Genomic DNA, 27,494 nt, shown 5'->3' with positions numbered 1-27,494 from the left:
AGACTTCAGAGCAAAGAAAATTACCAGGGACAGAAAAAGACTTTACTTAATGATGAAATGGTCAACCTACCAAGAAGACATAACAATTTTTAAATGTGTATGCATAAACAACATAGACTCGAGTCCATGAAACAAAACATAAAACTGAAAAAAGAAATCGACACATTCACTGCTATAATTGGAGATATCAACACTCCCTTTTAACATCGATAGAACAACTAGTCAAAAAATGCGTATGAATATAAAAGGACTAAACAACACCATCAATCAACAGATATGAAATGCCATCTGCAGAACTTTCCACCACTATCAACAAGATACATATTTTTTTAGGCAGCTATCAAACATTCTCTGAATACATCATATCCTGAATCACAAAACAAACTTCAACAAATGTATAGGTGTTGAGGGCATATACAGTGAATTGAAACTGAAATTCAGTAAAATCTCCAAACATTTGGTAATTATACAAGACACTTCTAAAAAAACCATAAGTCAAAGAGTAGGTCACAAAAGAAATCAAATATACATTCAGCTGAATGAAAATAAAAATAAAACACATTAAAATTTGTAAGATACAACTAGGGGCACCTGGGTGGCTCAGAAAGTTCACAAAGGTCTAGAAAGCCTGACAAAGAAGAAAGTCACAAATTACCATTATCAGGAATGAAACAGTGAGTGTCATAACACACCCTGCAAATATTAAGGGAATGATAAAGGACTACAATAAGCAACTCTACACACATAAATTCAATAACCTAGATAAAATAGACCATTTCCCCCCAAAACACAAAGTAACAAAAGTCGACTAACAATAAATAGATCATATAAATAAATAGCCTAGGGACGCCTGGGTGGCTCTTGGTTAAATGCCTGCCTTCTGCTCAGGTCAGGATCCTGGGTCCTGGGATCAAGTCCTGAATCAGACTTTTTGCCCAGTGGAGAGCCTGTTTCTACCTCTGCTTGCCACTTCCCCTCCTTGCGTTCTCTGTCTCTCCCTCCAACAAATAAATACGTAAAGTCTTTGCAAATAAATAGCCTTATACTAACTAAATAAATTAAATATACAGTTTAAAGTTTCTTAAGAAAAAAATCTCTCCAAGTCTGGACTATTTCAGCAGATATTCTACCAAATGTTCATAGAATTTTTTTTTCCCAAATGTTCATAGAATTAAGATCAATTCTATCCAATCTCTTCTAGATAATGGCAGAGAATGGAAAACTTCCCAACTCATGTATTATCCAATACCAAAACGAGATAAAGAGTATAAGAAAAGGAAGAATACTAATATCCTTCATGATTATAAATGCAGCAATACTCAACAAAATATTAGCAGATCAAATCCAGCAGCACACAAAAAGAATTTATACACCATGACCAAGAGAATTTTATTTCAGAAATGTAATATAAATTAAAAACACATTATAATTTACAATGACTAGAGATGCAATATATAGGTATAAATCTAATAATAACTATGTAGCTCTTATACACAGGAAACTGCAAAATACTGATGAAAGAAATCATGGACCCAAGTAAATGGAGAAGCATAATGTATTCATGAATTAGAAGCTTTGATATTTTCAGATGACTGACTCCAAATTGATCTGAAATTTATTATAATTTCTATCAAAATCCTATAGATGTAGAAAAAGCCTTTTCTAAATTCATGTGGAAATGCAAATAAGTGAGATAGTTATAGCAATTTTTTAAATGAAGAACAGTGAGAGGAATCTTTCTATCTAATGTTTAAGACTTACTATTTAAATGTGGTACTCAAAAGACTGCAGTTCTGGAAGAAAATAGAAACTCAGATCAAAGGAACAGAATAGAGAATCCACAAATAAACCCAAAAATGTATGACCAACTGATTGTGTGTAAAGGTGCAAAGTAATTCATTGAAGGAAAGATATTCTTTTTAATATATGGTGCTGAAGCAATTAGTTATCCACAGGAAAAATAAAAGTGAACTTATAGCAAAGTCTCACACTTTATACAAAAATTGAGTAAAAATTGATCATAGGTTCAAAAGAAAACTGTGAAGGTACAAAACAATTTAAATAAGACATAAGAGAAGAGACTTTAAGACTTCCATTAAGATGAAGAGTTGACACCAACAGTTTGATCCATAAAGAAAAACAACAACAAAAAAGAACAGAAAATAAATGGGACTTTACCAAAATTAAAAACTTCTGTTTCACAAAGCCCTATTAAGAGAATGGAAATGCAACATACAGATTTAGAGAAAATATTTGCAAACCATATATCTGACAAAGGACCCCTATCTAGAATATATGAAGAACTCTCAAAACTCAACAGTACAATCCAATTAGAAAATGGACAAAAACACCAACAGACATTTCACTAAAGGAGATATATAGATGGCAAGTAAGCATACAATAAAAAGTTCAATATCATTAACCACTAAGAAAAGGTAAATTAAAGCCATGATGAGATATCAACACACCTATTAAAATAGCTAAAATGAGGGACGCCTGGGTGGCTCAGTTGGTTAAGCAGCTGCCTTCGGCTCAGGTCATGATCCCAGTGTCCTGGGATCAAGTCCCACATCGGGCTCCTTGCTCGGCAGGGAGCCTGCTTCCCCCTCTGCCTCTGCCTGCCTCTCTGTCTGCCTGTGCTTGCTCTCTCTCCCTCTCTCTCTGACAAGTAAATAAATAAAATTTTTAAAAAAAGCTATAAAAAATAGCTAAAATGATAATAATAAAAAAATAGTAATGACACCAAATGTGGAAAGGATGTAGAGAAAATAAATCTCTCACACATTGGTAGTGGGAATGTAAAATGGTACAGTCACTCTGGAAAATAGTTTGGTAGTCTCATAAATTCAATAAATAAATGAATGAATAAGTAAGTAAGTATATAAATAAATAAAACTAAATATATCATTACTATATTATACAGAAATCACTCTCATGGGTTTTTATTACAGAGGAATTAAAACTGGGGCTCACATAAGAACCTGTACAAGAATGTTCATAGCAGCTTTCTAATTGTTAAAGATTACAAATCATCCAAATGTCCTTCAATGAATGAATGGTTAAACAAACTGTGGTCCATCCATACCATGAAATCCTAGTTGGGAATACAAAGAAACAAACTATGAATAAAAACAAGTTGGATGAATCTCAAAAAAATTATGCTGAGAGGGGAAAAAAAACGCAATCCCAAAATGTAACATTCTGTCATAAAACATTCTTGGAAAACAGATTAGTGGTTTCCAGTAGTTACAAATAGGAGTGGAGATGGTTCTGGCTATCAAGCAGAGCACATCTTCTCAAGACACCATTGTGGTAAGGAAACAGTCCTGTATGTTTACTGTGGTGGTAATTACAGGTACCTACCATGTAACATAATTTCTTAGAACCACACACAGACACACAGACACAATGAGTGCATATAGAACTGGTAAAATCTAAATAAATTCTGTGGATTTTACCAAATCAATGTCTTAGGTTTTTTTTTAGATTTTATTTATTTATTTGACAGAGAGAGAGATCACAAGTAAGCAGAGGCAGGCAGAGAGAGAGAAGGAAACAAGCTCCACGCTGAGCCGAGAGCCCGATGTGGGGCTCCATCCCAGGACCCTGAGACCATGACCTGAGCTGAAGGCAGAAGCTTAACCCACTGAGCCATCCAGGCACCCCTTAGTTTTGATACTATCCTAAAGTTATGCATGATGTTTCCGCCAGGGGAAAATGAGATAGAGTTCCCAGAACTTTCTGTACTATTTTTGTGATTTCCTCATAATCTATAATAATCTCAAAATAAAAAGTTAAAAATAATGGCTCAATTGTCTTTATATTTCTTCATTACTGATTAACAATAGTAAATTTAGATTACAATTACACAGAATTATAGTAGTTAAAATGGAAGTCTTTTTACAGTCTTTATAACCAGTATTATAAAGTAGAAAATGGGAGAAAAAGCTTAAATGCACTGCAGAAGTGAATGTCAGGCTATCAATAGATCATTATATAATTACAAGTTTATATGCCCTGGAACAAGGAAAGTCTATGAATATTTTTATACTGATCCCACTAATTATGCTATCAGTCTCCTCCAGTTAGATACCAGGATGGATTCTCAGAAGCCATCAAGGAATTTATGGTGAGTAATTATAATCTCCCTCTTCATAATTATTCAATATAAACTATTTTGTACTCAAATATCCATTCCATACCCTGCAACATTACATAGTGATTAGGAAAAAATAAAAGGAATGAACAAAGTGGGTAAGAACAAGAAGACTTCAAAACACGTGTGGTCATGAGTCATATGTTTCTAAAATCATTCACAGATACTATCTTCTGTATACATTTCATTCACTCTGTCTCTTTCTCAAAGAATTCCTTGCAGGAGTTAAGATAGAGAGAGAAAGAGAGATAGAGATAGATAGAGATAGAAAGAAAGAGAAAAAGAAGAAAGAAAGAAAGAAAGAACGAAAGAAAGAAAGAAAGAAAGAAGAAAAGAAAAGGAAAAAGAAAAAGAGAGAGAGGAAGGAGGGAAGGAAGTGAGAGAGAGAGGGAGGAAATAAAGGAGAAATTGCGGAAAAATTCTTTGATTTCTTGTCAGTCTGAACTTGGATCTGTAGCCTCCTCAGCCCTTGTCAAAATCTGCTGTAGTCAAACATCTCAGCCCTCAGTCTCAGAGACTTGCCTCATCCTGACTTTCCCTTTCTTGAGCACCTTGTTAACTTCTGAGTGTTGATATTTTGTTCCTTATTTTTCATCTAAGTAAACTACAAACTTCTCTCAGAGATATCCAGTCAACACCAAACTTCTGTTTGTATTTTAGCTGGGGGTTGTGGGGGAGGCATAGAATACAAATATTGTCCAACCCCAGTAAAATTAATAATTCCAGTGGCATGGAATGACATCCACACAGGGATATAAAAAATACATGTCTCAGAATCTGAATTCAGACCCTGCTTTGGCTTTGCTTTGTCAGGTTTTTCTTATACTTTAAGCTGTTTTGTGGAGCAGGCATTTCTTACTCTGAGATGGTCATGCAGGCCTGCATCATGCCACCATTATCCCTTTAATCAATTCCACATAGCATTTCAGGGCAAAATTCTCCAAACAAAATTTTCATTATTCCCATACTCAAGTCTCCTGGTAATTAAGCCCAGTCTTATTTGTTTCTTAATATTTAAAAATTGTAGTATGTTTCATTGAAAGCTTTACCATACATGAGGTGCTTTGCTGGATACTTGGTGACATCCCATTTAATCCCAATCTGAAAGAATGAACATACAGGCAGACAACAACCAGGCCACGTATGACAATAGAACTCTGCATTGTAACCTCTGCAGCTAACAGCTCAGGAAGCTAAACTCAACTGCAACGGTCATTGGTTGAGAATGGTCAGGGCTTGGTGGATGACTGCTAGATTCCTTAATTTTTGCCCACACTTCTAACTCAGGAAAAAACAGAGAAAGCCAAATATTCTCCCCAAACCAATCACATAGGATACCCAACTTTAATTAGCCTGCCTCCAGCTTCCTCATGCCAGCAAACCTCCAAGCAGGACATGCCTTAAGCCATCACTTTTTTCACTATAAAGCTCTCTAACCTTACTGTCCTCTTTTGAGTCTCTGTCAAATGCAAGTCATGGTGGCTGATTTCCTTACTATAGCAACCTATGAATAACCTCTCTTTGTTGAGATATGGGTGGTCTTATTTATTTCCACAAGCCCTACAATCCACAAGGTCATCTGCATCACTGGCAGAAGTAGGGACCATGATGTGGCGTGGGCAGAAGCTGGAGAAGGTCATTATCATCCAACTTAATATTTCTACCACTCCAGTTTCAAAACTCCTTATTTTCTCTGACATCCCTGTGTTCATTATCATTTTTTCTTGCTACTAAATGATAACATGAGGTCCCTTGGTCAGCTCTGCAATCACAGAAATCAGTGGCTAATTAATGCATTTTACTGATGGCCTAATTTAAATATTCAGGGTTTCTCTGTTTATCATAGAGAAGTAATACTAAAAACTGACCACACACTGAGACAATTAGTATTTATCTGGTGGCATTTGTGAGAAGATACATTTTCTCTTATGTCTCAAGAGACAGAATAGTGAAGACCATTGGGAACTATCAGAAGCTCAACCCAACCCTTGTGGGAACAGACCTGGGAAGTTCGGTGCCATTTGGGGGAAGTATCCCAATGGCGAGATGGACTTTCTTAGACTTTCATCACTGAACCTCACTTTCTTCATGCAGTCCCTAAAGGTCCACTGACTCGATAGGACTAGTTACAAAGCTCTATGTCAGTAAAATGTTTAATACTAAAATCTCATTATTTTATAATTTTTAAAATATTTTGTTTAGTTCAAAGAGATAATAGGTAGATTTAGAAAGAACAAGGATATTTTGAACAATAACATTCAAGTATAAGTCAACAGCTCAAGGTTACTTGCAGACAACCCAGGGAATCTTAAGATGCATAGAATGCAAATCTACCTGACATCCATGATTATAGCATGCATGACTGAGTTCACCAATGCTTGCACCGAGGGTGGAGTCTTTGTTTTTCCATTGCCATATCCCAGAGGTCACAGATGAACAGATACACTATGCAGATGCAGCACTCTGTGGCCCAAGTCCAGGAAACACTGAGCTTATTGCATCACTTACTTTATCATGTTGCCTTTGTTAGCCTTCAATTCATAACACTTGGCATTTCTATGGTTTTTGCCTTTACATCCAACACAAACATTTTAGTAATTCAAGAAATGACAACAATTTGGTAAAAGGAAAGAGGCCTTTAAGACTAATTTATTCTTTAATGAACACAATATTTACCATGATTAACTGCAGTGTTCTTTCAAGAAGGATGTAAGCAAAGTACTATGCATATATATGATTTGTGTTATAGAAGGAAGGATGAGAAAGAAGATGAAGGCAGAGGGAAGAATGATAAATAACCAAGGATGACTGGAGGAGTAGATGATTCTTCAAGGGCCAGTGCCACATTCTTTCCGCAGCTGACAAGCAAGACAAGTAAATGAACCATGTAATGCACATGAATTTTCACTTCAGATAATTACTCTATCTTTGACATGGGACTGAGGCTGCGTCCTCTTACAGTGTTTATGTCTTTTTCTCTAAGCAGCCTTTCTATGAATCTTTCACTGTGAAATAATTTCTATGAAATGTTAATAGAGGTTCCATGAAAAAGTTGTCCATGGTCTAATAACATTGGGGAACAATGCCCACCGTGTGCTCCAACCCTGCCAAGGTTCATAAGGAATTTTACTATAACAAAGTCTCTAAGAAATCCTGAAATTACAAAACAAACAAAAAGTTTTACTTTTTGTACTAAATTACTAAATTCAGTGTTTCCCAGATATTTCCACATGCAAACTTTTCTCTTTGGCCACATGTTTAAATCATTGCATAGGCTTAGCATGTCTCAGCAGGTATTCTAGACTTCAAGCCAGTATGTGATACGTGGTGCTTTTTGACACAGGACTTAAAGAACAGACACAAAAATGGACCTCAATGATCCTTGTTATTTATTATTCACAGCCTTGTGTAGTACCCTCCAACCTTCTACCAAGGATAGCCTATGTGACCAACAAAATGTGGCAGAAGTGCTGTATTATAAATGGCTATGACTGTCATCTTGGACTTATCCTTTCTTGGGTCTCTAGTTCTGGGGCAAGCTGGCTGTCATGTTGTGAGGAAGTTCAGGCAGCCTATGGAGATAACCATTTGGTGAGAAATGGAGGCCTCGTGCCAGCAGCCATGTGTGTGAACTTGAAGATAGTCCTCCTTTGATAGAACTTTCAGTGGACTTCTTGGTAGCAACCTTTAATGGACCCAAAGCCAGCCTCACCAAGCAAGCCCCTCATGAATTCCTGTGAGACATTAAATGTTTACATAAGGTACTAAGTTTGGGGGCACTTTGTTATGCAGTAATAGGTAACTAATGAAATGAGATCATTAAGAAGATCTGGAGAATATGATGTTAAGGTTGTATCAGGAGGACATGCTTATTCATGAAATCAAGTGTGGAATATGTTGACACCCTGAGCCATTCACTAAAATACAGCAGTGAAATAAGCAGATAATCCCTTTCTCTACCTTGCATTCAAGTGTGCATTTACTTGGAAGATAACTCCAGTTGGGCTTCAGAATCTTTCATGTCCACAGTGACTCCACTTGTAGCTGGGCCCAGGCTGACCCCAATTCCCAGTCTTCTGTGCAGCCCAGTGTGGAGAGGCTACCAATTTCTTATAAGCTCATGCAGCTTCTATGTCTTGGACCATTAGGTCCCTCCTCTATGTTTCCCTTTTTCTTGCTACCAGCAGAAATGCAGACAGGCAGTAACCTAGTTTTAACCATGCAGAACATCATAATGCCCTTGCATAAAATGATGAATCAAAGCATCCAAGGAACCTGAACCCTGAGTAATTGCATGGAACAAAGTCATCCCACTGCCCTGATGGCTCATGTCAAAGCATTACATGAAAGAGAAATAAAATAAGCGTCTATGTGTTTTAAGCTCTCTACTGTTTGATTTCTTTGTTGCAACAGGATAGACTGGAACTTATTGAAGCAATTTTATCAAAGTGTAGGTATTAAACACACAATTGAACTAAGCTATATACAATGTCTTTCAGGAATCTTTTTTTGTAAATCAGGTTGTATCAGAACACAGCCATACCCCATTAGTTGCATGTGGTCTGTGGCTGGCCACTTTTGCACAACAGCAGAGGTGACAAGTTGCAAGACTTGGCCTGAAATATTTACCACCTGGTGCTTTAGAAAAAAAAAATAGTTTAACCCTTGCTGTGAGAATATACGTTTCCATTAAATACTTTGTTGAAAACACTTTGTAATTGATTCATTATTAAAAAGTACAATGTCTAAAAATTCACTTGCCCTAATTCTATTTTGGATAGCCAAAGAGCCAGTTTCTTCTGTTACTTTCTAAAAGGAGAAAAAGAAACAGGCAGTCTTTTTTTTTTTTTTTTTTTTTTTTTTTTTGTGAGAAACAGAGACTTTATTAGGTACGGGGTGTGATAGCTAGGCAGTTACAAGATGGCTGTGGGACTTCCTCCCAGGTTGCTGTAAAGTACTCCAAGGGAAGCAAGGAATGAAGAGCGTGTGTTTTCTCTGCCCTCTCCCTTCAAGGCTGCATGCGAATGGCCCCATCCAGCCGGATGACCTCTCCATTGATGAATGGGTTCTCAATGATAGCTTGTACCAGATGAGCATACTCAGCGGGATCACCCAGTCGACTGGGGAAGGGCACCTGGCTGGCTAAGAAGTTGCGTACTTTTTCTGGGAGGGTGGTGAGCAGCGGGGTGCCAAACAGGCCTGGAGCAATCAATGGTCATCACTCGGATGCCCATGGGAGCCAGATCCCGAGCAATGGGCAGGGTCATGCCCACCATGCCCCCCTTGGAAGCAGAGTATGCAGCTTGTCCAACCTGGCCCTCAAAGGCAGCCACGCTGGCAGTGTTGATGATGACCCCACGTTGGCCTCCCTGGTCTGATTCGTTCTGGCTCATCTCACTGGCCACCAGGCGGATCACATTGAAGGTGCCTAGGAGATTCACATTAAGAACTCGCTGGAAATCCTCCAAGGAATGGGCCTGATTCTTCTTTAAGTTGTATGTCTTCATGAACAGGCAGTCTTCTTATGAAGCACCCTTTCTCCTGAATGATACTGAAGCACACACCCCCCACCAGCACTCAGCTTCATCACATTCGTGGCTGAGATGCTGTACCATGGGTCTCAGCTGCTCTATTTGGTCTCCTCCCCTGTCTTCAGGAGCATGATTCAGCCCTGATTTAGCAGCCAGGCATTCGGGGTGGGAGGGGGGAGAAAGGCTTTTGAAGAATTTCAAAAGACATAGCTCTTTGCAGAGGACTTTAGTAGTGCTCACTTCAGCAGCACATATACAGAGGACTTTAGTAATATACACTGGGAATCCTTATGTAAATTGAATGATGCTCATTAAAGTTAGGTGGAAATTTCAAATCTAGTTAATGTGATTTAAAAAGGCAGGCTTTACTGGCAGAGCTTACATGGGTATTATTCCTCAAGACCTCCCTGGAGCCTGCATATGTCCTCTGCCATCTTTCTCTTTGCACTTGATCTCCTAAGATATTGCAGGAGTCTCCATCACCCTCTGTAAATTGCATTATCCAGGAGGGACCCTCAGCCACCTATACATGCCTACTCTGATACACAGTTACTAGCAGAAGATTACAGAGAATGTCTCGCTTTCTTGTCACGTTTGTGACTGGTGGTTGGTTGCTTACATACCTGTTACTTTCCTAATGGAGAAAAAGAAAAAAAAAATGCAGTCTTCTTATGAAACATCCTTTCTCTCCAATAAGACTGAAACATACCCCTCTCCTGTGCTTAGCTATCATCAAAGTGGAAGTTGAGATGCTTCCAGCCCAACTTCCACCCAACCCTCTTGGTTATTGCTATCCCCAAGGGTGAGGACTGAGCCCGACTTACCTCTACCTCTAGTGCCTAGCGCATGTCAGAGCACATATGGCACACACAAACCACAAGCATGTGAGCCTGAGTAACAGCCCAAGAGACACAAAGAGACATTTCTGGCAGAAGAGCCAAGCACAACTCAAAGATCTGCCTTGCAGGGCTGCAAACTTGGGTCCAGCTATCAGAACCAGCAATTTCAGTGGGTAGGCCAGCTGGGAGAGTTCTGACTGTGTGGAAGAGCCTTTCTTCCCATCGTCTCATCAACCCCTAGTGACAGAAGGAGGGTTAGAGAGATAAACTCCCTAAATTCAATGTTTCCCCCTCTCTGCTCAGGCTCTATCTCACTGGGCACATAACATAAAATGATAATAAGAGAAGAAATAAAAATAGTCATCACCATGACCTTGAATCCTTGAATTTCCTCTGCCAGTTTCTCCGGGAGTGGCACTTGGCCACCTACATCCCAGAAGAATAGCTGAGTTAGTCTATTCTCTTTGCATGTTATGGTATTAGGTAGTGAAGTCAAGGTACATCATCTATAAATGGACTTTTTTCCTCTTAATCTGCCTTAATTTCTTTGCTGAATGAGCAAGGCTACATGACCAGGTGCCAACAGACAGAGTGAAACAAAGCTAGGATGACCAACCGCAATGTCCACACCATCATTTGTGTTTTAAAGATAAAAGAAAAATTCACTTACTAGGCATCTGAATACATCTTCTCGTGGCCTTTCCCGCTTGCAAAAGAGGTGTTTCTAGATCCTAAGCCCAAACACAGATCGTTCATAATAGCACAGAGAAAATGGATTAATTTTTCTAAAAGTGGTCTTTTTATTTCCTTTTTTTTTTGGTACCACTTCTATTTTGGATACTATCTGGAATATTCATTATTTTTTTCCTGACATAATTTCCTTTCAGGTGATGGATTTTTTAATTTCTATGACTCTCGGGTAGTAAGTATCTTCCAGTATAAAATAGTTAATAATGGAAGTATTAAATTTTAAATGTTTAAAAACAATTCCCCTTGTCTTTATGGTTATAGTTAATATGATACTTAATATTTGTTAGTACTAATAATATCTTTTTCCAGACACATAGAATAGCCATGTGTATTTATGACATATATATTAAGCAGAAAATAAACAATAAAACATCTTTCAATTACCTATAACCAGTTTTTCAGGCTTCCAGTGATGTTCTATGATCATCATCCTCAGGCCAATTTCATGCTGAATTGTTCTTTTGGTCTGTGAGTATATTCACTACTTATTAACATCACTACACAAGGCCTGGGACATAGAAGATGAACCAAGAGTGGCAAAAGCCCTGTCTTCAAGATCTTTAGAGAGTTTTAGCAAGATAGATATGCAAAAATTCATTTAAATGTGATGCTTGCTAGAAGTGAGGTTGTGCAAAATGTAGTATAAACACAAAAGGGAAAACATTGAAGTTCGTGAGGGATGGGGGTGTTGGTTATTAGAGGATACAATTTTAGGCTGATGCTTAAAATAATAGCCAGAATTTCTTGATGACATCTAGAGACAGAAGACATTATAGGAAAATGACAACCTGTGAATCAGAACAGGTTTATGAGAACTCCATGTGACTTTGAACTGTTGGATCAGGTAATGGTGTGCTGGGTAAGGTAGCCTGAGAAAGGACCAGGATAAAGAAAGCTAGCAGGAAGATCAAGAAAATTCTTGGCTTAGGACACCTGGGAGGCTCAATTGATTAAGCATACAACTCTTTATTTATTTATTTTTTTTTTTACAACTCTTTATTTTGACTCAGGACTTGATCTCAGGGTCATGAATTCAAGCCCTGCACTGGGCCCTACACTGGGTATGGAGCCTACCTAAATAATAATAATAATAATAATAATAATAATAAATATAAAAATAAATTAAAAAGAAAAGTCTTCTCTCCAAATTAAAGATATTTAGGTTTTACATTGAAGTCAGTGGAGATCACAGAGAGATTCTGGGAAGCAGATACTCCAGCAGAGGGGAGCAGATTGGTTGATATTTTCGTGTGAGGGGTGGAAGAATAGGCATTGAAGTAGCCCTGTTGAGAGACCATGGATGATGACAGGTGGTAGAAGTGAAGATACTTCACTTCCAGTGTTTGCAAGAAACTGGGCATCAGTGGATGGTTCCCAAGAAAAGAGAATGAAGAGAGGTGACTCCTATGGTTGTGCTGGTCTATTGACTTAGAAGAGCTCCTAGGCTTCAGGGCAATGAAGGAAACCCTTGCATTGAGGAGATGAAGGTGAGAGCCTGGAAAACCTAGGTGACTGAGTTTGCAAAACAGAGCACTGGAGGAGAGAACTACACTGGGAGAAAATATTTGAAATGAAAAAAACTGAAAACCTAACATTGTTAACATGCAGGATGCATCTAAAGCAGAATTGTATTTTATTATTTATTGCACTAAGTTAATTTCTTATTGCACTAAGCTTATTGTACTAAACATATTAGAAGAGAGATCTCAAATCAATCACCTTGGGTTCTGTCTTAAGAAACTTGTAAAGTAAGAGCAAATTAACATCCTCATCTTTTCTTTAATCCTCACCTTTCATTAAAAGAAAAGAAATATAAAGCTCAAGAAGTAAAACACTAAAATAAACAAACAGAAAACAACAAAAATAAAATTAAAATGAAAGCTAGTTCTTTGAAATCAATTAAATTGACAAAACTGCAGCCAGGCTGATCAAGAAAGAGAGAAGACACAATCAGTAGTATCAAAAATGAGAGGAGTGACATCACACATTCTATTGCTATTAAAAGGAAGATAAGGTAAGACTACAACTTTCTGACAATAAATTGATACATGAGATAAAATGGGCAAATTCCTTAAGACACAAACTTCCAAATTTAAGCAAAGAAATAGTTAATCTGACTATCCCTGTATCTATTTTGAAATAGAATTTTCAATTAAAAATCCTTCCCATGAAAATAAAGCAGAATAAAACAAAACAAAACAAGCAAAGAAAAAACAAAACTCCAGGCCCAGATAGCTTCACTGGTGACTGTAATCAACATATAAGTAAAGAAATGAAACCAAACTATAGAATCTGTATACATCTTCCAAAAAGCTGCAAAAAAGGTAATGTTTCCTAATTCATTGTATGATCTAGGATTGCCCTAATGTCAAAACCAGGAAAAGACATTACAAGATTACACAGCAATATTCCTCATGGAAATACATGCAGAAATTTAAGCACATTTTTAGTATAGTAAATCCAAAAATACTATTTTTAGAAAGGAAATGTAACATTTAACCCTCCCAAATGATTTTTTTTAAAGATTTTATTTATTTGACAGACAGAGATCACAAGTAGGCAGAGAGACAGGCAGAGAAAGAGGGTGGGGGAAGCAGGCTCCCTCTTGAGCAGAGAGCCCAACGTGGGGCTCGATCCCAGGACCCTGGGATCATGACCTGAGCCGAAGGCAGAGGCTTTAACCCACTGAGCCACCCAGGTGCCCCCCAAATGATCTTTTTGATGTAAACTGACTGATGCATTCCTAATAAAAATTCAGTGTAATTTTTTTTTTATAAATTGACAACCTATTTGTAAAATTCATATGGAAATGCAAAACACCTGTAATAGCCAATATAACCTGGAAAGAGAAGAATGGCAGAACAAAACTATACACGGCTATAGATCTGACTTCAAGGTTTATTTAAAGCTATAGTAATCCAGACAGTGTGATCAAAACAAATAAATTGATCAATGGAAAAGGACAGAGCCCAGATACAGACCCACACACATGAATAACTGACTCTTGACAAAGATAAGAAGACCATGCGGGATGATAATCTTTGCAACAAGTAGTATTCAACAAATAGCCTGGAAAGATTGGGTATCCATGAAAGAAAAGAAAGAAGAGAAGAAAGAAAGAAAGGAAAAGAAAGAAAGAGAGAGAGAAGGAAGAGAAAGAGAGAAAGAGAGAGGGAGGGAGAGAGGGAGAGGGAGCAAAGGAGAAAGGAAGGGAGGGAGAAAGGGAGGGAGGAAGGAAAGAAAAAATTCTGATCGATACTTCACATCACATGTAAATACTACCTCAAAATAGGCCATTGACCTAAAAGTAAACCTAAAACTCTAATCTTCAAGAAAAAAAACACAGAGCTTGGATTTGTTGATGAGTTTTTAGGTAAAGCACCAAAAGCATGGCCCATGAAAGAAAAAGGAAAAAAAAAAAAAAGAAAGAAAGAAAATTAGATAAACTGGACTTCAGCAAAATTAAAACAAACAACAACAAAAAAAAACTGCTCTTCTAAAGACAGTACTAAGAAAATGAAGAACAAGCAAAGGCTGTGAGAAGAAAATTGCAGTGCGCATGTTTGGTAAAGGACATGTGCCAAAACGAAAGTACTCACTTTTGCTCCCTGAAATATCTACTTTTAGTTGGGGCCAGAAGGAGCCTTTTAAAATGCATATCCATTAATGTAACATGCATGCCTAAAGCTTCCACTGCTTCCTTTAGCTCTGGCCATGAAAAGCAAACTCTTGGATGGTTCTAGAGCCCTGGGTACCTTGACTGTTATCAACTCGTTGTGTTATGTCTCGGATGTTCACTCTTTTCTCTCTAACCATGAGATTTGTTGGCTTCAGTTTCTCCAGAAGTCCGTGCCAGCATTCCTCCACACCTCTACATCCTTCGTCTGCTGTTACCTCCAAATAGAAAACTGCCACCTCTTCTTGAGCCCAACAAGCCATGTTTACTTCTCAGCTATCAATTCAAACTTTAATCTCCCAAGAGGCACTCTTAACCCTTCACCAGACCAAGACATGGGTTCTCACAGAATCCTGTGCTCCTCTTTTCCAGTGCTTTTAAGTTACCATTGTAATTTATTTAATAATAGTCTGATCAGTATTCATCTACTCAACTGTTTCAGCAAGTGGCATCAATCAATATGTAAAAATAATCCATAAAGTTTTGTTTCAGGAATCATAACTGAACACCACTGACTTGGTAGAAATGAATCCTAGGCATAGAAGTTTTGGTTTATGGCGGGGGGGGTGGGAGGTTAGGGTATAAGTTTAAAACAAAAATGATTCCCACTGATAGATAGAAAGAAAATGGGTGTTTTAAATACTTTGGTTTCCATCTGTGTATCAGATCTTTCCATCTGCTCCTAAAATGGCTAACGACAAGCTTCATTTGCTTATTTGAAAGTGTTTAAAAAGTTCAAATCTCTTAATGTGGGGAAATATTCAAGTATCAGTTATAGCATCATCTCTGTCATAGAATGAATGGTTACTAGAAATTAGGGCTCGGTGACGAACAAAACAACATCACACATTTCAGATGAATTTTCTTGAGATACACTAGAGCTTACCGATGACTGACCACTTGGGTTAAGATCAAAATGTTATTAAATTCAGGAAAACAAGAACCTAGCTATATGACTCTACACTTGAGTGCTAAATTCAAATCACCTCCTTTTCTCATCTGTCCTTCAGGGAATTTCATGACCATTGCCAATCTGTCATTACCACTGATGCAATCTGCACTATCCATGACAGTTCCTGGCTTTAATGTAAGTGAGCTCTGATGATTTCATTTTCAAAGAGGAATTCATTAACATGTATCCTTGCCTATGATGGGGATGAGAGCCCAGTTGATTCAAAATTAGTACTTCTCACCTGTGCCAAACTGATACAATAACCAATTGAGGAAATGTGTGTTCCTTTTGTGTAGAAAATAGCACTGGGCATAGTGAAGAGAGAAAAGACATATAATTTAGTGGACTCTATATTTTCTCAAAATTATTTGCTAATTTTAAAAAGAGGAAATACGTGTTTCTTTTGTGTAGAAAAATGGCACTAGGCAGAATGAAGGAATAGAGAGAAGATACATAATTTAGTGGACTACATTTTCTCAAAATTATTTGGTAAATTAAAAAATATATTTATTAAATTGATTTCTTAGCAAGTTACTTCACTGCCTTTTAGTTCTATATGTGCATCCCTAGAAAGTTCCCAAATTGTTGAAGATGATACTTAAAACAGGTGGGATATTTGTCTCACCTGAAATAATTACAAATGACAAACAAGTGAGTAAAATTTATAAACTTCTTCAACACTCCAGTGGGAGTCAACTATAGATGATGGGGCAGGGAGGAGAAGGGCTTAACGAAACATCACTTTCCTAACAAGGCAGAACTAGACCCTAAAAATAAATCACTCATGTAATAGGGGTTGTGAAGATCTGGAAAAGAGTCATCAAGACACATTATAGATCAACAAACCCTTCTGTATCCTTGTTTTGAAAACAGCATTCTTATAAGCAAGCGTTACAGAGATGGCTCATTAGAGGCATCCAGCATCACTGACTCTCTGCAGCTTTGATCTGAAAAGAGATAACTAATGAAAGTGTCCCTTTCAATACTGAGATGCTCCTTTCCCTTCCCTGGCACACATTATATTTTCCCTCCCTTGAAAAATACACAGGTCTCAGGTCACAGCCTAAGTAGGATGCACAAATATGGAGCTTTTGTCATTGTTTTCTACTCTAACACAGGAAGTTTGGAAAGGGAAGAATTTGATAGAGAATGGCTGTGTAATCAGTTCTCAAAAATGAGTTCTGATTTGCTGTATACGCATGGAAAAGAAAGGCAAGATGGACTATGTTCAGAAAACTGTTGGGAGAAAGGAAGAAAGCAATAGTTAAAAAAACAAAGGCATTTACTATAGCAGCTTTGCATATAAGACACAGATGTGTAACCAAGTGATCCACAGGGAAAAATAAGGGAAAATGGTATTATTGGCCTCAATTCACAACATATAAATTTATAGAATTAAAAAATGTAGACCTTAAATGGTAGTCATTCATATAATGGAGGCTTTTTATTTAGGTAGAAATGGGACAATTTAAAAACATGCCTTGTTGTGAAATGAAATAAATTTTTCAATAATTTTGCAAGTTAAGAAAATGCTCCTAAAAAAAAAAAAGAAAAGAAAGAAAGAAAAAAAGATGCTCCTTTAATCCTACAGGCATAAATATGCCAGGAAAAGATTTATATAAAAAGGAAAGGAGGGGCACCTGTGTGGCTCAGTGGGTTAAGCTGCTAGGTCATGACCTCAGAGTCCTGCGATCGAGACCCTCATTGGGCTCTCTGCTCAGCAGGGTGCCTGCTTCCCCCTCTCTCTTTGCCTGCCTCTCTGCCTACATGCAATCTCTCTCTCCCTCTGTCAAATAAATAAATAAAATCTTAAAAAAAGAAAGAAAGGAGAGGGAGAGGTAGTTTTTACTTATAAGCCTCTGTCAACCAAAATGCCAATGTTATAAATATCAAATATATTTAATTACATGCATTTGATATACCTATTTAATTAAATACTCATATATGAACAAAAAGAGTATCAGAAGGATATGTGATGGGGATCAACAGTTCCCTGCCCATCTCACCAACCTAAATACCCTCTACCTTGAGCAGAAGCAAGTGTGGAGGTAAAGATGGGGGTGTTAATTCTTCCAACTTTTCCTCATCTCAGAGGTTTAATTCCAGCTCTCCTGATAACACTTTGCCACTGAAACATATATTGATTTACCAATTCTAGACTCTACTACATGAAAATCAACTCTCCTAAAATGCTTCTAAGACTGTTATTACTTCCTATATTGCTTACATTTGTAACTTTAAATCACCTGCTTCCAAATGTTTCCTTCTGCAGATAACAGATCGTGACTCAGAGTGCTACAGAATAACCTATTCTCCCTTCCTTCTCTTTTAAAAAACTCTCAGCTCCTATTTGGTCATCTATAAACACAAAGTTTCCATGTTGATTCTGAAAGTTGAAAAACAAATAATTTATGTTAGTATTTTTACCACAGAGATAGGTGGAGTATTGTTATGTCCTTTTACTTATGTACATCCTGTAGCTTTTTCCATAATTATTTTTCCTCTACCTTTGTGTTTGTGGCCCATGTTACATCATTCAGTGCATACCTGCTTTTTCCCAGTGCCCTTGCTCCTGACCTACCACCCACCAGTCCATTTGCACTGTTCCTTTCTACAGAACATCTACACAGGATCATCTTTGAATCCTCTTCACAGATTTCCCACTTTGGGCTCCTTATTTCCTGATCCAGGATCTTCCTTGAAATTTGGTTTACCAGTTTTTACCAGGCAAACTGTCTGATCCCTTGACATACATAAATATCTTATTTTACCATCACACATGTTATAGACTAAATTTTGTCCCTCCAAAATTTATATATTGAAGCCCTAACCCCCAATGTGACTATATTTGAAGATAGGGGTAGTTAAGATGTAACTAAGGTTAAATGAGGTCATAGGGTGGGACCCTGATTCAATAGAATTGTGACCTTATAAGAAAAAGAAAAGATGCCAGGGATGTACACTAGAAGAAAAGGTCATGTGAGACAGTAACAAGAAAATGCCTTCTGTAAGTCAATGAGGAAAGCCTTAAGAGAAAACAAACTTTGATCTTAGACTTTCAGCCTTCAGAACTGTGAAAAAAATAAATTTCTGTTGTTTAAGCCATGTAGTCTATACTATTATGTTATGGCATAACATAACATCGTGGACATTGCTATCCATCCATACATATTTACATGGAAGGCAAGAGGAAAGCTCTTAAGGGAGATTTCATCCTTCCTCCTTAGGAAGGGGAACTCTAGGGTAAGCAGACAGATGTCCAAATAGACAAATGCCCAAGGTTGTACTCAGGAACCTTGCCTTTCATTACCTCCCTGTTCAACTCTCTTGAAGAACAACTTTTGTGTGTTCTTTGGTAGCAAACACATGACTTCCAGCATGATTCTCCTAGGGACAGGGAAAGTCACACTCTCTCTGTGAGATCAATGGTGGATTCTTCCTGCTTCATGTATCTGAAGACTGGGCCTCTTCCAGTTCTCTATGACCAAGCATGCCCCTTTTCTGTAGTCCCTCAGTGGGCTTTGAGCTGCAGTTACCCCACTCAAAGACCCCACTTCTCCACCTGATTTCCATGTTCCAAGATGTTTCCCATCACTCGCAATAAAGACGCTCTTCTTCCTATCTTCAATGTTGTAAAGATGTGCCATTTTGTTCCTCAGTCTCATGGAAATGGGAATAAGGCCAATGATGGTGTAGGTCCCAGTATGCCTCAGGGAAAGAGACTGATGACAAGTTAACTCCCAAAAGGTATAAGAGAATCTTTGAGCTTATCTCTTACTATCCATCGCAAGATTTGAAGGGTTGGGACCTGAAGATGATGCGACCATGATGTCTTAGAACTCATGAAAGTTAAAAAAAAAAAAAAAAGGAGTCTTTCTTTGTATCACAGGCAGGCATCTTCCCAAGGTATTGGAGTAATACGAGACTCTGGATAGTTAACGACTGACTATAACAAGCAGAAAAAACAAGGTTCTGTAGAAAGCCCTCTGTTGTATTCACAGTACCCAAGGACATCTTGCAATAGAAAAAGAAGGAGTCAAGAGAAAGAGAGAGCACAAGAGAGAATAGAGAAGTGGATGAAGGAGAATCAGAGCCACACTACAGGACTGGTAGGGAAGTGAGAGCTGCAGAAAGAAAGAACCCAAGGGACGGGGATGTTCAGGAATACTAAAAAGAAATAGACATAGGAGATATAGTCAATATATCGTGATAATGTATGATAACAGATGGTAACTACACAGAATGGTGAGCATTTTGTAATGTATATATCCTTGTCAAATCATTGTTATATACCTGGAGAATATTATATTAATAATATTCTTTATACTTCAATTTTTAAAAACGTGAGAAAAGATATGGGTATCCTCTGGGAACAGTGCTAGCCCCTGGCATGGGGGGCACCAACATGGGCATCAGGGGGTGCCAGTCTTCCCCACCAATCCAAAAAATTGTCTCCAGTGAAGCTGGGAGTCACTCAAAGCTTAGAGTTATAAAGGAGACTTTCTTAGGCTGTGGAGATAGTGATTCTGAAGATTGTAGAGATAGAGGGGTGGATTATGCAACCACTTTTTAAAAGGTCATACTTTGACAGACACTTTGGTTGTTCCATATCTTGGCTATTGTCAATAATGCTGCAATAAACATGGGAGAGCAAATATCTTTTTAATATCCTGTTTTCATTTCCTTTTGGTCAATAGATGAATGGATAAAGTAGATGTGGTATTTATATACAATGGAATGTTATTCACCCATGAGAAAGAAGGAAATCCTGCCATTTCCAACAACTTGTATGGACCCTGAGGGCATTATACTAAGTGAAATAAGTCAAAGAAAGGCCAATATTGTATGACCTCACTTCTATGTGGAATCTAAAAAAGCCAAACTAATAAAAGCAGAGAGTAAAAGGCTGCTGCCAGCGGCTGGTGGGTGGGGGAATTGGGAGATATTATTTAAGGATGCAAACTTACAGCTAGTAGTTAAAATAAATCCTGGAAAATTAATGCACAGCATAGTGATTATAGTCAACAATACTGTATTATAAACTTCAAAGATACTAAGACACTAGATCTTAACTGTCCTTATTTCAAAAAAAAAAAGAAATGTTAATTATGTGACATGATCGAGGTGTTAGATAATGTCATGGGGATAATCATATTACAGTATATAAATGTACCAAATCGACATAGCCTTCATCTTAAATTTATACAGTTTTATATGTCAAATATTTCTTAATTTAAAAACAGTTTGTACATTCATCACTAAGATTTATGTTGGGCATTGCAATTATGATGATCTTGAAATAAGGCTTAATCTTTATATATTCACACCTAAGCTCAACATGTGTCCTTTAGATTTTCTTCCTACACACAGGATACCCTTGGAAATCAAATGGTTCCCTTCATAATTTTTCTCTTGAAGGACTGGCATCCCAGGTCCATGTTACTACTGAAGCAAGCACAATAATGCATTTGAAAATAACCTGTATGTGATACACAGTGCAAGGCTGTTATTTAAACCATTGACGATAAGCTGTTTTTAAAATATAAATAACATTTTCCTGTTGAACTACTTTATAAACTAAGAAAGTTCTCAGTAGAAAACTGATTGTTTTGAGCCAAATTGCTTATAAAGATATAAGTAAATAAATACCCTATTGTTTCACATACTAGTCTAAATATTCTTCTGCAGGGATGAAAAATCCTTGAACACAATACAATGTGACCAACTGAAATTATGATTTTGTAGAATCACTCTAGAAACACTGTATTGTATTAGTTTTTATCACTGCTTTGACAAATTACCACAGATTTAGGTTAAAACAACACAGATTTATATCTTGTTTTAAAGGCTAGAAATTTAAAATGGGTCTGCAGAGTTGCATTCTTTCTGGAGGCTTGAGGATAGAATCTATTTCTTGCCTTTTCTAGCTTCTAGAGGCCATCCAGATTCCTTGGCCCAGGGCCGCCATATCTCTTTCCTTCCACACCATCCTGCCTCCCTTTTTAAAGGACATTGGGGAGGGTATGTGCTATGGTGAGTGCTGTGAATTGTGTGAGACTGATGGGTCCCAGACCTGTACCCCTGAAACAAATAATACATTATATGTTAACAAAAATAAAATAAAATATTTTAAGAAAAGGACTTTCATGATTACAGAAGGCCCACCCAGATAATACAGCATCATTTTGCTATATCAAGACATTAACTTAATCATATCTGTATAGTTCTGTTTGTCTTTTAACATAGCATATTCACAGGTTCCCAGACATGGACATATTACATGGAGAGAGGACCATTATTCTGCTTGCCACACTCACTAATAACTCACAAAAATAACCAAAGTGTATTTCAGTTTCAAATGTAGCTTGGCATCTTCAAAGCCAACTTAGGAGAAGGGGTGCTATGTAGCCCCAGAACCCCTCTGTCTTGAAGATTCCAGACCTTGATTCCAGCCTGTTTCTGCCCCTTAGCCCTTACTGGCTTAATCACCAAATGCCTCTCAGGAGGATTGATGCAATGGACCATGTGAGCTGCTTGGAGGAGCCTAATTTATGATACCACTACTACTTACAACAAAATTCTAAAGAATGAGGTATAATAGATCACTAATACATTTCCCCAAAAATATAAAAATGAAATAGAAATTTCAATTTGAAAAGACCTTATGTCCTCCCTATCACCTAAAGATATAGTCCGAAATGAAATGGTAATGTGTGAGAGTAGGTGGCATGTCCGCACCCATTTCATTCAGTTTTATACATAAGCCAGTAGCCCATCAAAGGACAAAACAAAATGAAGACCACACCTCAAAATTCTCTGAGCAGAGGACACGATTTAAACCAGGTAGGCAAAACTAAATCTAATATTTTATGAACATAGGCAAAACTTAACTTGGGGTGTTTCTTGTAAATGGCTCAATAATCATAAAATAAACTTAAGTCACCTTTCTAAAAATGGTATAAGATAATCACTTTTAAACAATCCCTTGGCATCTAGAAACCCCACGATAATATCTAGTCATTATAAAGGTTAAACAACTTCCTCCTTTTTATTTTTATAAACCTTTCTAGAAGGTCTTGCCCCTAGCCTTTAGGATTTGAAAGCTCCCATTCACCAACCGTTTTTATGTATCCAATATACTCTCACTGGTTACCATGTTATTGATCAGGAGATTTTAATTTTGTTATCTGGGTTTTTGACAAGCCAAGCAAGGCATGAGTAGCCTGACATCTCTGAGCTGATCATTGCCTTGGCCTGGCTTCCCCAAAGCTGCACACAGCAAAGGTTCCTGGAGCTACTGGTCTATTGAGGGTGGAGGAAGAAAGGGGTCAGACAAAGGGTGCCAACACAGGCTGCCAGCAATAAGTTTGTGTCTGGAGTTCCTGGCTTTTGATTTCACAGGGCATTTCCCAGGAGGAAGTTCTCTGCCCATGGAAGAAGAGGTGGAGGGATGGATCTGTGGGATCCTGTTTCTGTCCATCATTTGCCCAGGGGACTAGACTGTGTGGGAAGAATACAAAATATTTCTTCTCTCGGCATCAAATGCCAAGCCAGATAGGTCATATGCCCTGAGGGGCAGCCCTGGGGAGCCTTGGGAAGCCCACACAGAGGTCTCCATGCAGCTGTGAACCTGGACAAGCTGCTAAAAGAAGTCTGGGTAGAGTGAGTGGTGTCTGGCACAGGTGGGACCAGGGTAGCTCAGTGTGTTCCTCCCTGCCAGTGTCAGAGCAGCCAGGTTGCTCATTTCTCATCTGCCTTCTCCGTTTTCCATCCCTTTCTCTCCAAGAGTGCTGGATTACTTCTCCCTGCAGCATGGGCTCTGCTCCTATCCTACTGCAACCTAGTCCCACGAAGTGGAGCACAAGGGAGAAGATTCTTAAATCAAACCCAGACAGTGCCATTTCCTTGATTAATACGACACGGAAGCTTACTCAGAAAAGCATTAAAGAACCCTCCCATGTGATGTACTCCATCTAACAGTGTCCCTCTCCTGTGTTCAGTTCACCTTGCCTTCTCTCCGGTCTGTAACACATGGAGCTACTTCCTGTTTTTGGTCCCTTGTCTTTTGTGCTCCTGTGAAGTCCGCATGCAAACCCTTCCCTTTGTCTGGTTGCTGTTTGAATGCAACCCCTTGCAGAGACCCTTCCCAACCGCACCCTGCCTCCCTGCTCTCGGGTCCACTTGCCTAGGTCTTTCCCTCCCCAGCCTTTATCTTCACCTGACACCATGTGCCTGGGTGACTGTTAGTGTGCTGAGTAGCTGAGAGCCAGACAACTGCGCTGTCACCTCTGAGTTCTGGGGCAATGTCTTTGCAGTTGCTGGAAGAATTCTAGAACTGCAGCAAGATAGGATTCTTCACAGATGCCTAAGATTCTTCAAAGCAAAGTGATTATAGTCAGTAATTGGGAAAATTAATTTCAAGCATCACATTAGGTTACTTTTCGAATTACAGGGAAAACAAGTCAATTGGAGAATGACACAACCTTTGAGAATGATTCTATTTAAAGCAGGAAATTTAAAATATCACCAGCCAGTCATATATCCCTCTCCCCAAAGTGAAACTGAGCTGTTCCAAGAAGCTGGGAATAAAAGAACTAAAATCTGGCTCATGGTAGAATGAGAATATTACTTTCCATCCCATTATACCATACAAGACAATACCCACGGCACCACAGATGGAGTCCTAAGCCCAAGGTTTGTTGGTGAGATCAGAAGAGAGTTTCTGCCTTTCCCACCAGGGGTGAGCACCTACAGTATTGAACTGTGACTCCAGGTGCCTGGGCTACTCTCCTGCTTTGTGCTCTGAACTTAAGGCTAACAACACTGAGGTCAGAGGCCGGGTCTCTTGAGAGTCTTTCCAGAGGAAGCCTACTCCACAGGGAGGCTTCTGCCTTTGAAAATTCATTTTCTAACCAACAGCAAAAGGAATGTGTGCACACAGGGCCAGGAAACCCTCTGGGGAGTTTTACCTCATGGGGATTTCTCAAAGCCTGGAATGTGATAATTTGGCCAGCCAGGTGGTTAGCACCAAGGGAGGGAGGGACATGAGCCATCCCTACCAGGGCAGGGAAGAGACAAAGAGCTCCAGTGCAATTCACCCTGCTGTGTCCCTTGTAGCACCCAGGAGAGCCCTCTCTGGGCATTCTCACTAAAAATCCCTCATTTCCCTAAATGCCTAAACCCATCCATGTAGAAAATACAGTAGTCTACATTTTGATACCTGCTGTCTTTGCAATGTCTCCTTCCCAGGAAGTCCTTTCGGGCTGACAGGCAAACACGCCATGAGTGGGCCCAGGAGCCCTGTGATTAGGTCAATGATACCCCAAAACTGTTTTATGTTAGTTCAGTGAAACTGCCATGGCAGTATACAGTGTGTTTGTCTACATCGTTAAATCACTGAGGAAATAACCTGACATTATGACCTCAATCATATTGGCTCTGAGCGCCAGAGCCAGTGTTTGGGCCCACGCTCTAATTCAGTAAAAGTAAATGGCTTTCAATGTGAAAGCAAATGTCACGATCCTTGAAGACACATGGCCAGATTAATACAAACCCTGTGTTGGAGACATACAAATGATTACCGATTAAAATTATAAACTGTTAGGCAGAGTGCTGTGCTGTTATTTACAATGAAATCCTCTGGACCTGGGCCTTTCAAATCCTGAGTTTCTTTATCCGTAAGATAATGACATTGGATTATCTCAGAAATCTCTTCCAGATTTAGTTCTGCTCTTTCTTTCTTTCTGCTCTGCCTGGTGTTAGGCACACAGGTGGGAAGGGTCGCCTTTCAGAGTCAAATTTTCTCATCTGAAAGAATCTGCCCCACTTGACCCTGCAGATGCATTTAATTTCCACTGTTGCAGAGTTCTTGGGTGGGGGTGGGGGGTAAGAATGTTGTACAAATTCCTCAGAGGTCCAGTTGGTTTGCCCACAAAACAGATGGCATGAGTTTCCCCTGGCAAAGGGAGATATGGAGGCAGGTATGTTCTCCCCAGACTTGGGGCAATTTCATCTATGTTAAGTACTCAATACCTTAAGGGCACAGGCTTTTTACCTAGGGTCCATGCATGGGATAGGATGGCCCCTTGGGAGTTAGGGAAGTAGTGTTGACTGAGTGACTACCCAGCCTAAGGTCTGGAGCTGGTAAGGGCCCAGGGAAGCCAGACCTGGGCTGGCCCCTGATGATAAATTGGGGGCCAATTCATCCCCCCAGGTCAGTATATCTGGCCTGATGGGTTCCAAGCCATCAGGCCAGATATACTGGAACCCTAGCGCATGAAAAGCCAGTGTTGTATCACCAGTAAAGGGGCACTAGACAAGGGGAGGGAGATTGCAAATTTTACTTTAGCAATTATTAATTTCCTCAGCATGCATCTTTTTCAAGGAGGCTCATCTATATGGGATTTTCAGGCATCAGCCCTCAAGCCCTGGCAGGGCGTATCACCCAAACTCTCAGAGGGCTGAATGTGAGTAGCCCTGCAGGGAAGTCCTATCTGTTAGCAACAAGGATCCCAAGGTCCTGGCCCAAGCAGACAGAGGCAGCCACAGCAAAGGAGGGGACTGGCTGGCTGGGACACAGAAAAAAAAAAAAAAAGGCTGCAGTCAATTCTGTCTCTTTCGCTTTTCCTTCTCAGGTTATCCTGGACTAGACTTCCTTACAGAATCATTTCTGAACTACAGAAAGGAATATATACTTAGAATAAATCAAAACCTCACACAAATGCTTGAATTAATTTTTTGAAAGCCCATCAAGTGATTTACAGCTTACTAAATTATATTTAATATTTTATTAGGATATCTTCAAAAAGCACTGTAGTTCATCTGTAACATTTGATTCAAGTCAATAGGATACAACTTATATTCATTAAGAATATCACTTTTTAAAAAAATTTTATTTTTTTAAATAAAAAATATTTGACAGAGAAAGAGACACAGAGAAGGAACACAAACAGGGTTAATGGGAGAGGGAGAAGCAGGCTCCCCGGTGAGCAGGGAGTCCTAAGCGGGTTCAATCCGAGGACCCTGGGATCATGACCTGAGCACAAGGCAGATGCTTAATGACTGAACCACCCAGGCACCCCAAGAATAGCACTTTTAAAATCAAATAACCAATGAAAAAAAACAAATATGTAAACAAACACATAAAAAGATTTTACTCTCCAAATATTCTACATTTTCCAAGTGCCCCTTATCCTCTGTGCATTGAGAAGAATGGAAGGTAGAGATATGTCACTGTCTCTGAAGGCACACTGTCCTTCTTGTAATCAAACACTGTCATTCTTGTAATCAAAAGAAACCCTCACTGGCCATAACCTTGGAAATCAGGAATGCAAAAGTGTCTAGAGAAAAACCTTCTGCTGTGCTAGAAATAAAACATGAAAGGAGTTAGTACTTGAAGACAGCAAAAGGAGAATCACGATGAAAGAGTTTACCTTTCTAGTAACTACCATATAGGTGTTAGAATATGCCAGAAAACAGGCATGGCCTGTCAATTCACTTCAGAGCTCTCTCTGCAAAAGTGAGTGGATAGTGGATATCCAGTGAAGCTGGATAGGAAGAAACAAGCAGAGCATTTGGGAGGTGGTCCCTG

General features: G+C 38.7%; 2 protein-coding genes across 4 annotated transcripts in view; both read right to left on the bottom strand.

The window, feature by feature from the left end:
- Positions 1 to 27,494, bottom strand: part of GABRG3 (gamma-aminobutyric acid type A receptor subunit gamma3) — a 707,159-nt gene that overhangs the window by 394,333 nt on the left and 285,332 nt on the right. The window lies entirely within an intron of this gene.
- Positions 9,029 to 9,683, bottom strand: LOC122894392 (3-hydroxyacyl-CoA dehydrogenase type-2-like). Its single transcript, XM_044232137.1, is given in 2 exon segments — positions 9,029 to 9,368; positions 9,370 to 9,683. Coding segments are annotated over 2 exon segments (498 nt in total). The 5' UTR covers positions 9,664 to 9,683; the 3' UTR covers positions 9,029 to 9,164.

Source organism: Neovison vison, chromosome 13 (genome assembly GCF_020171115.1).
Source record: "Neovison vison isolate M4711 chromosome 13, ASM_NN_V1, whole genome shotgun sequence".
Classification (NCBI taxonomy): Eukaryota; Metazoa; Chordata; class Mammalia; order Carnivora; family Mustelidae; genus Neogale; species Neogale vison.
The sequence above is the reverse complement of the archived record's forward strand: the minus strand, read 5'-3'. Positions and strand labels throughout refer to the sequence as shown.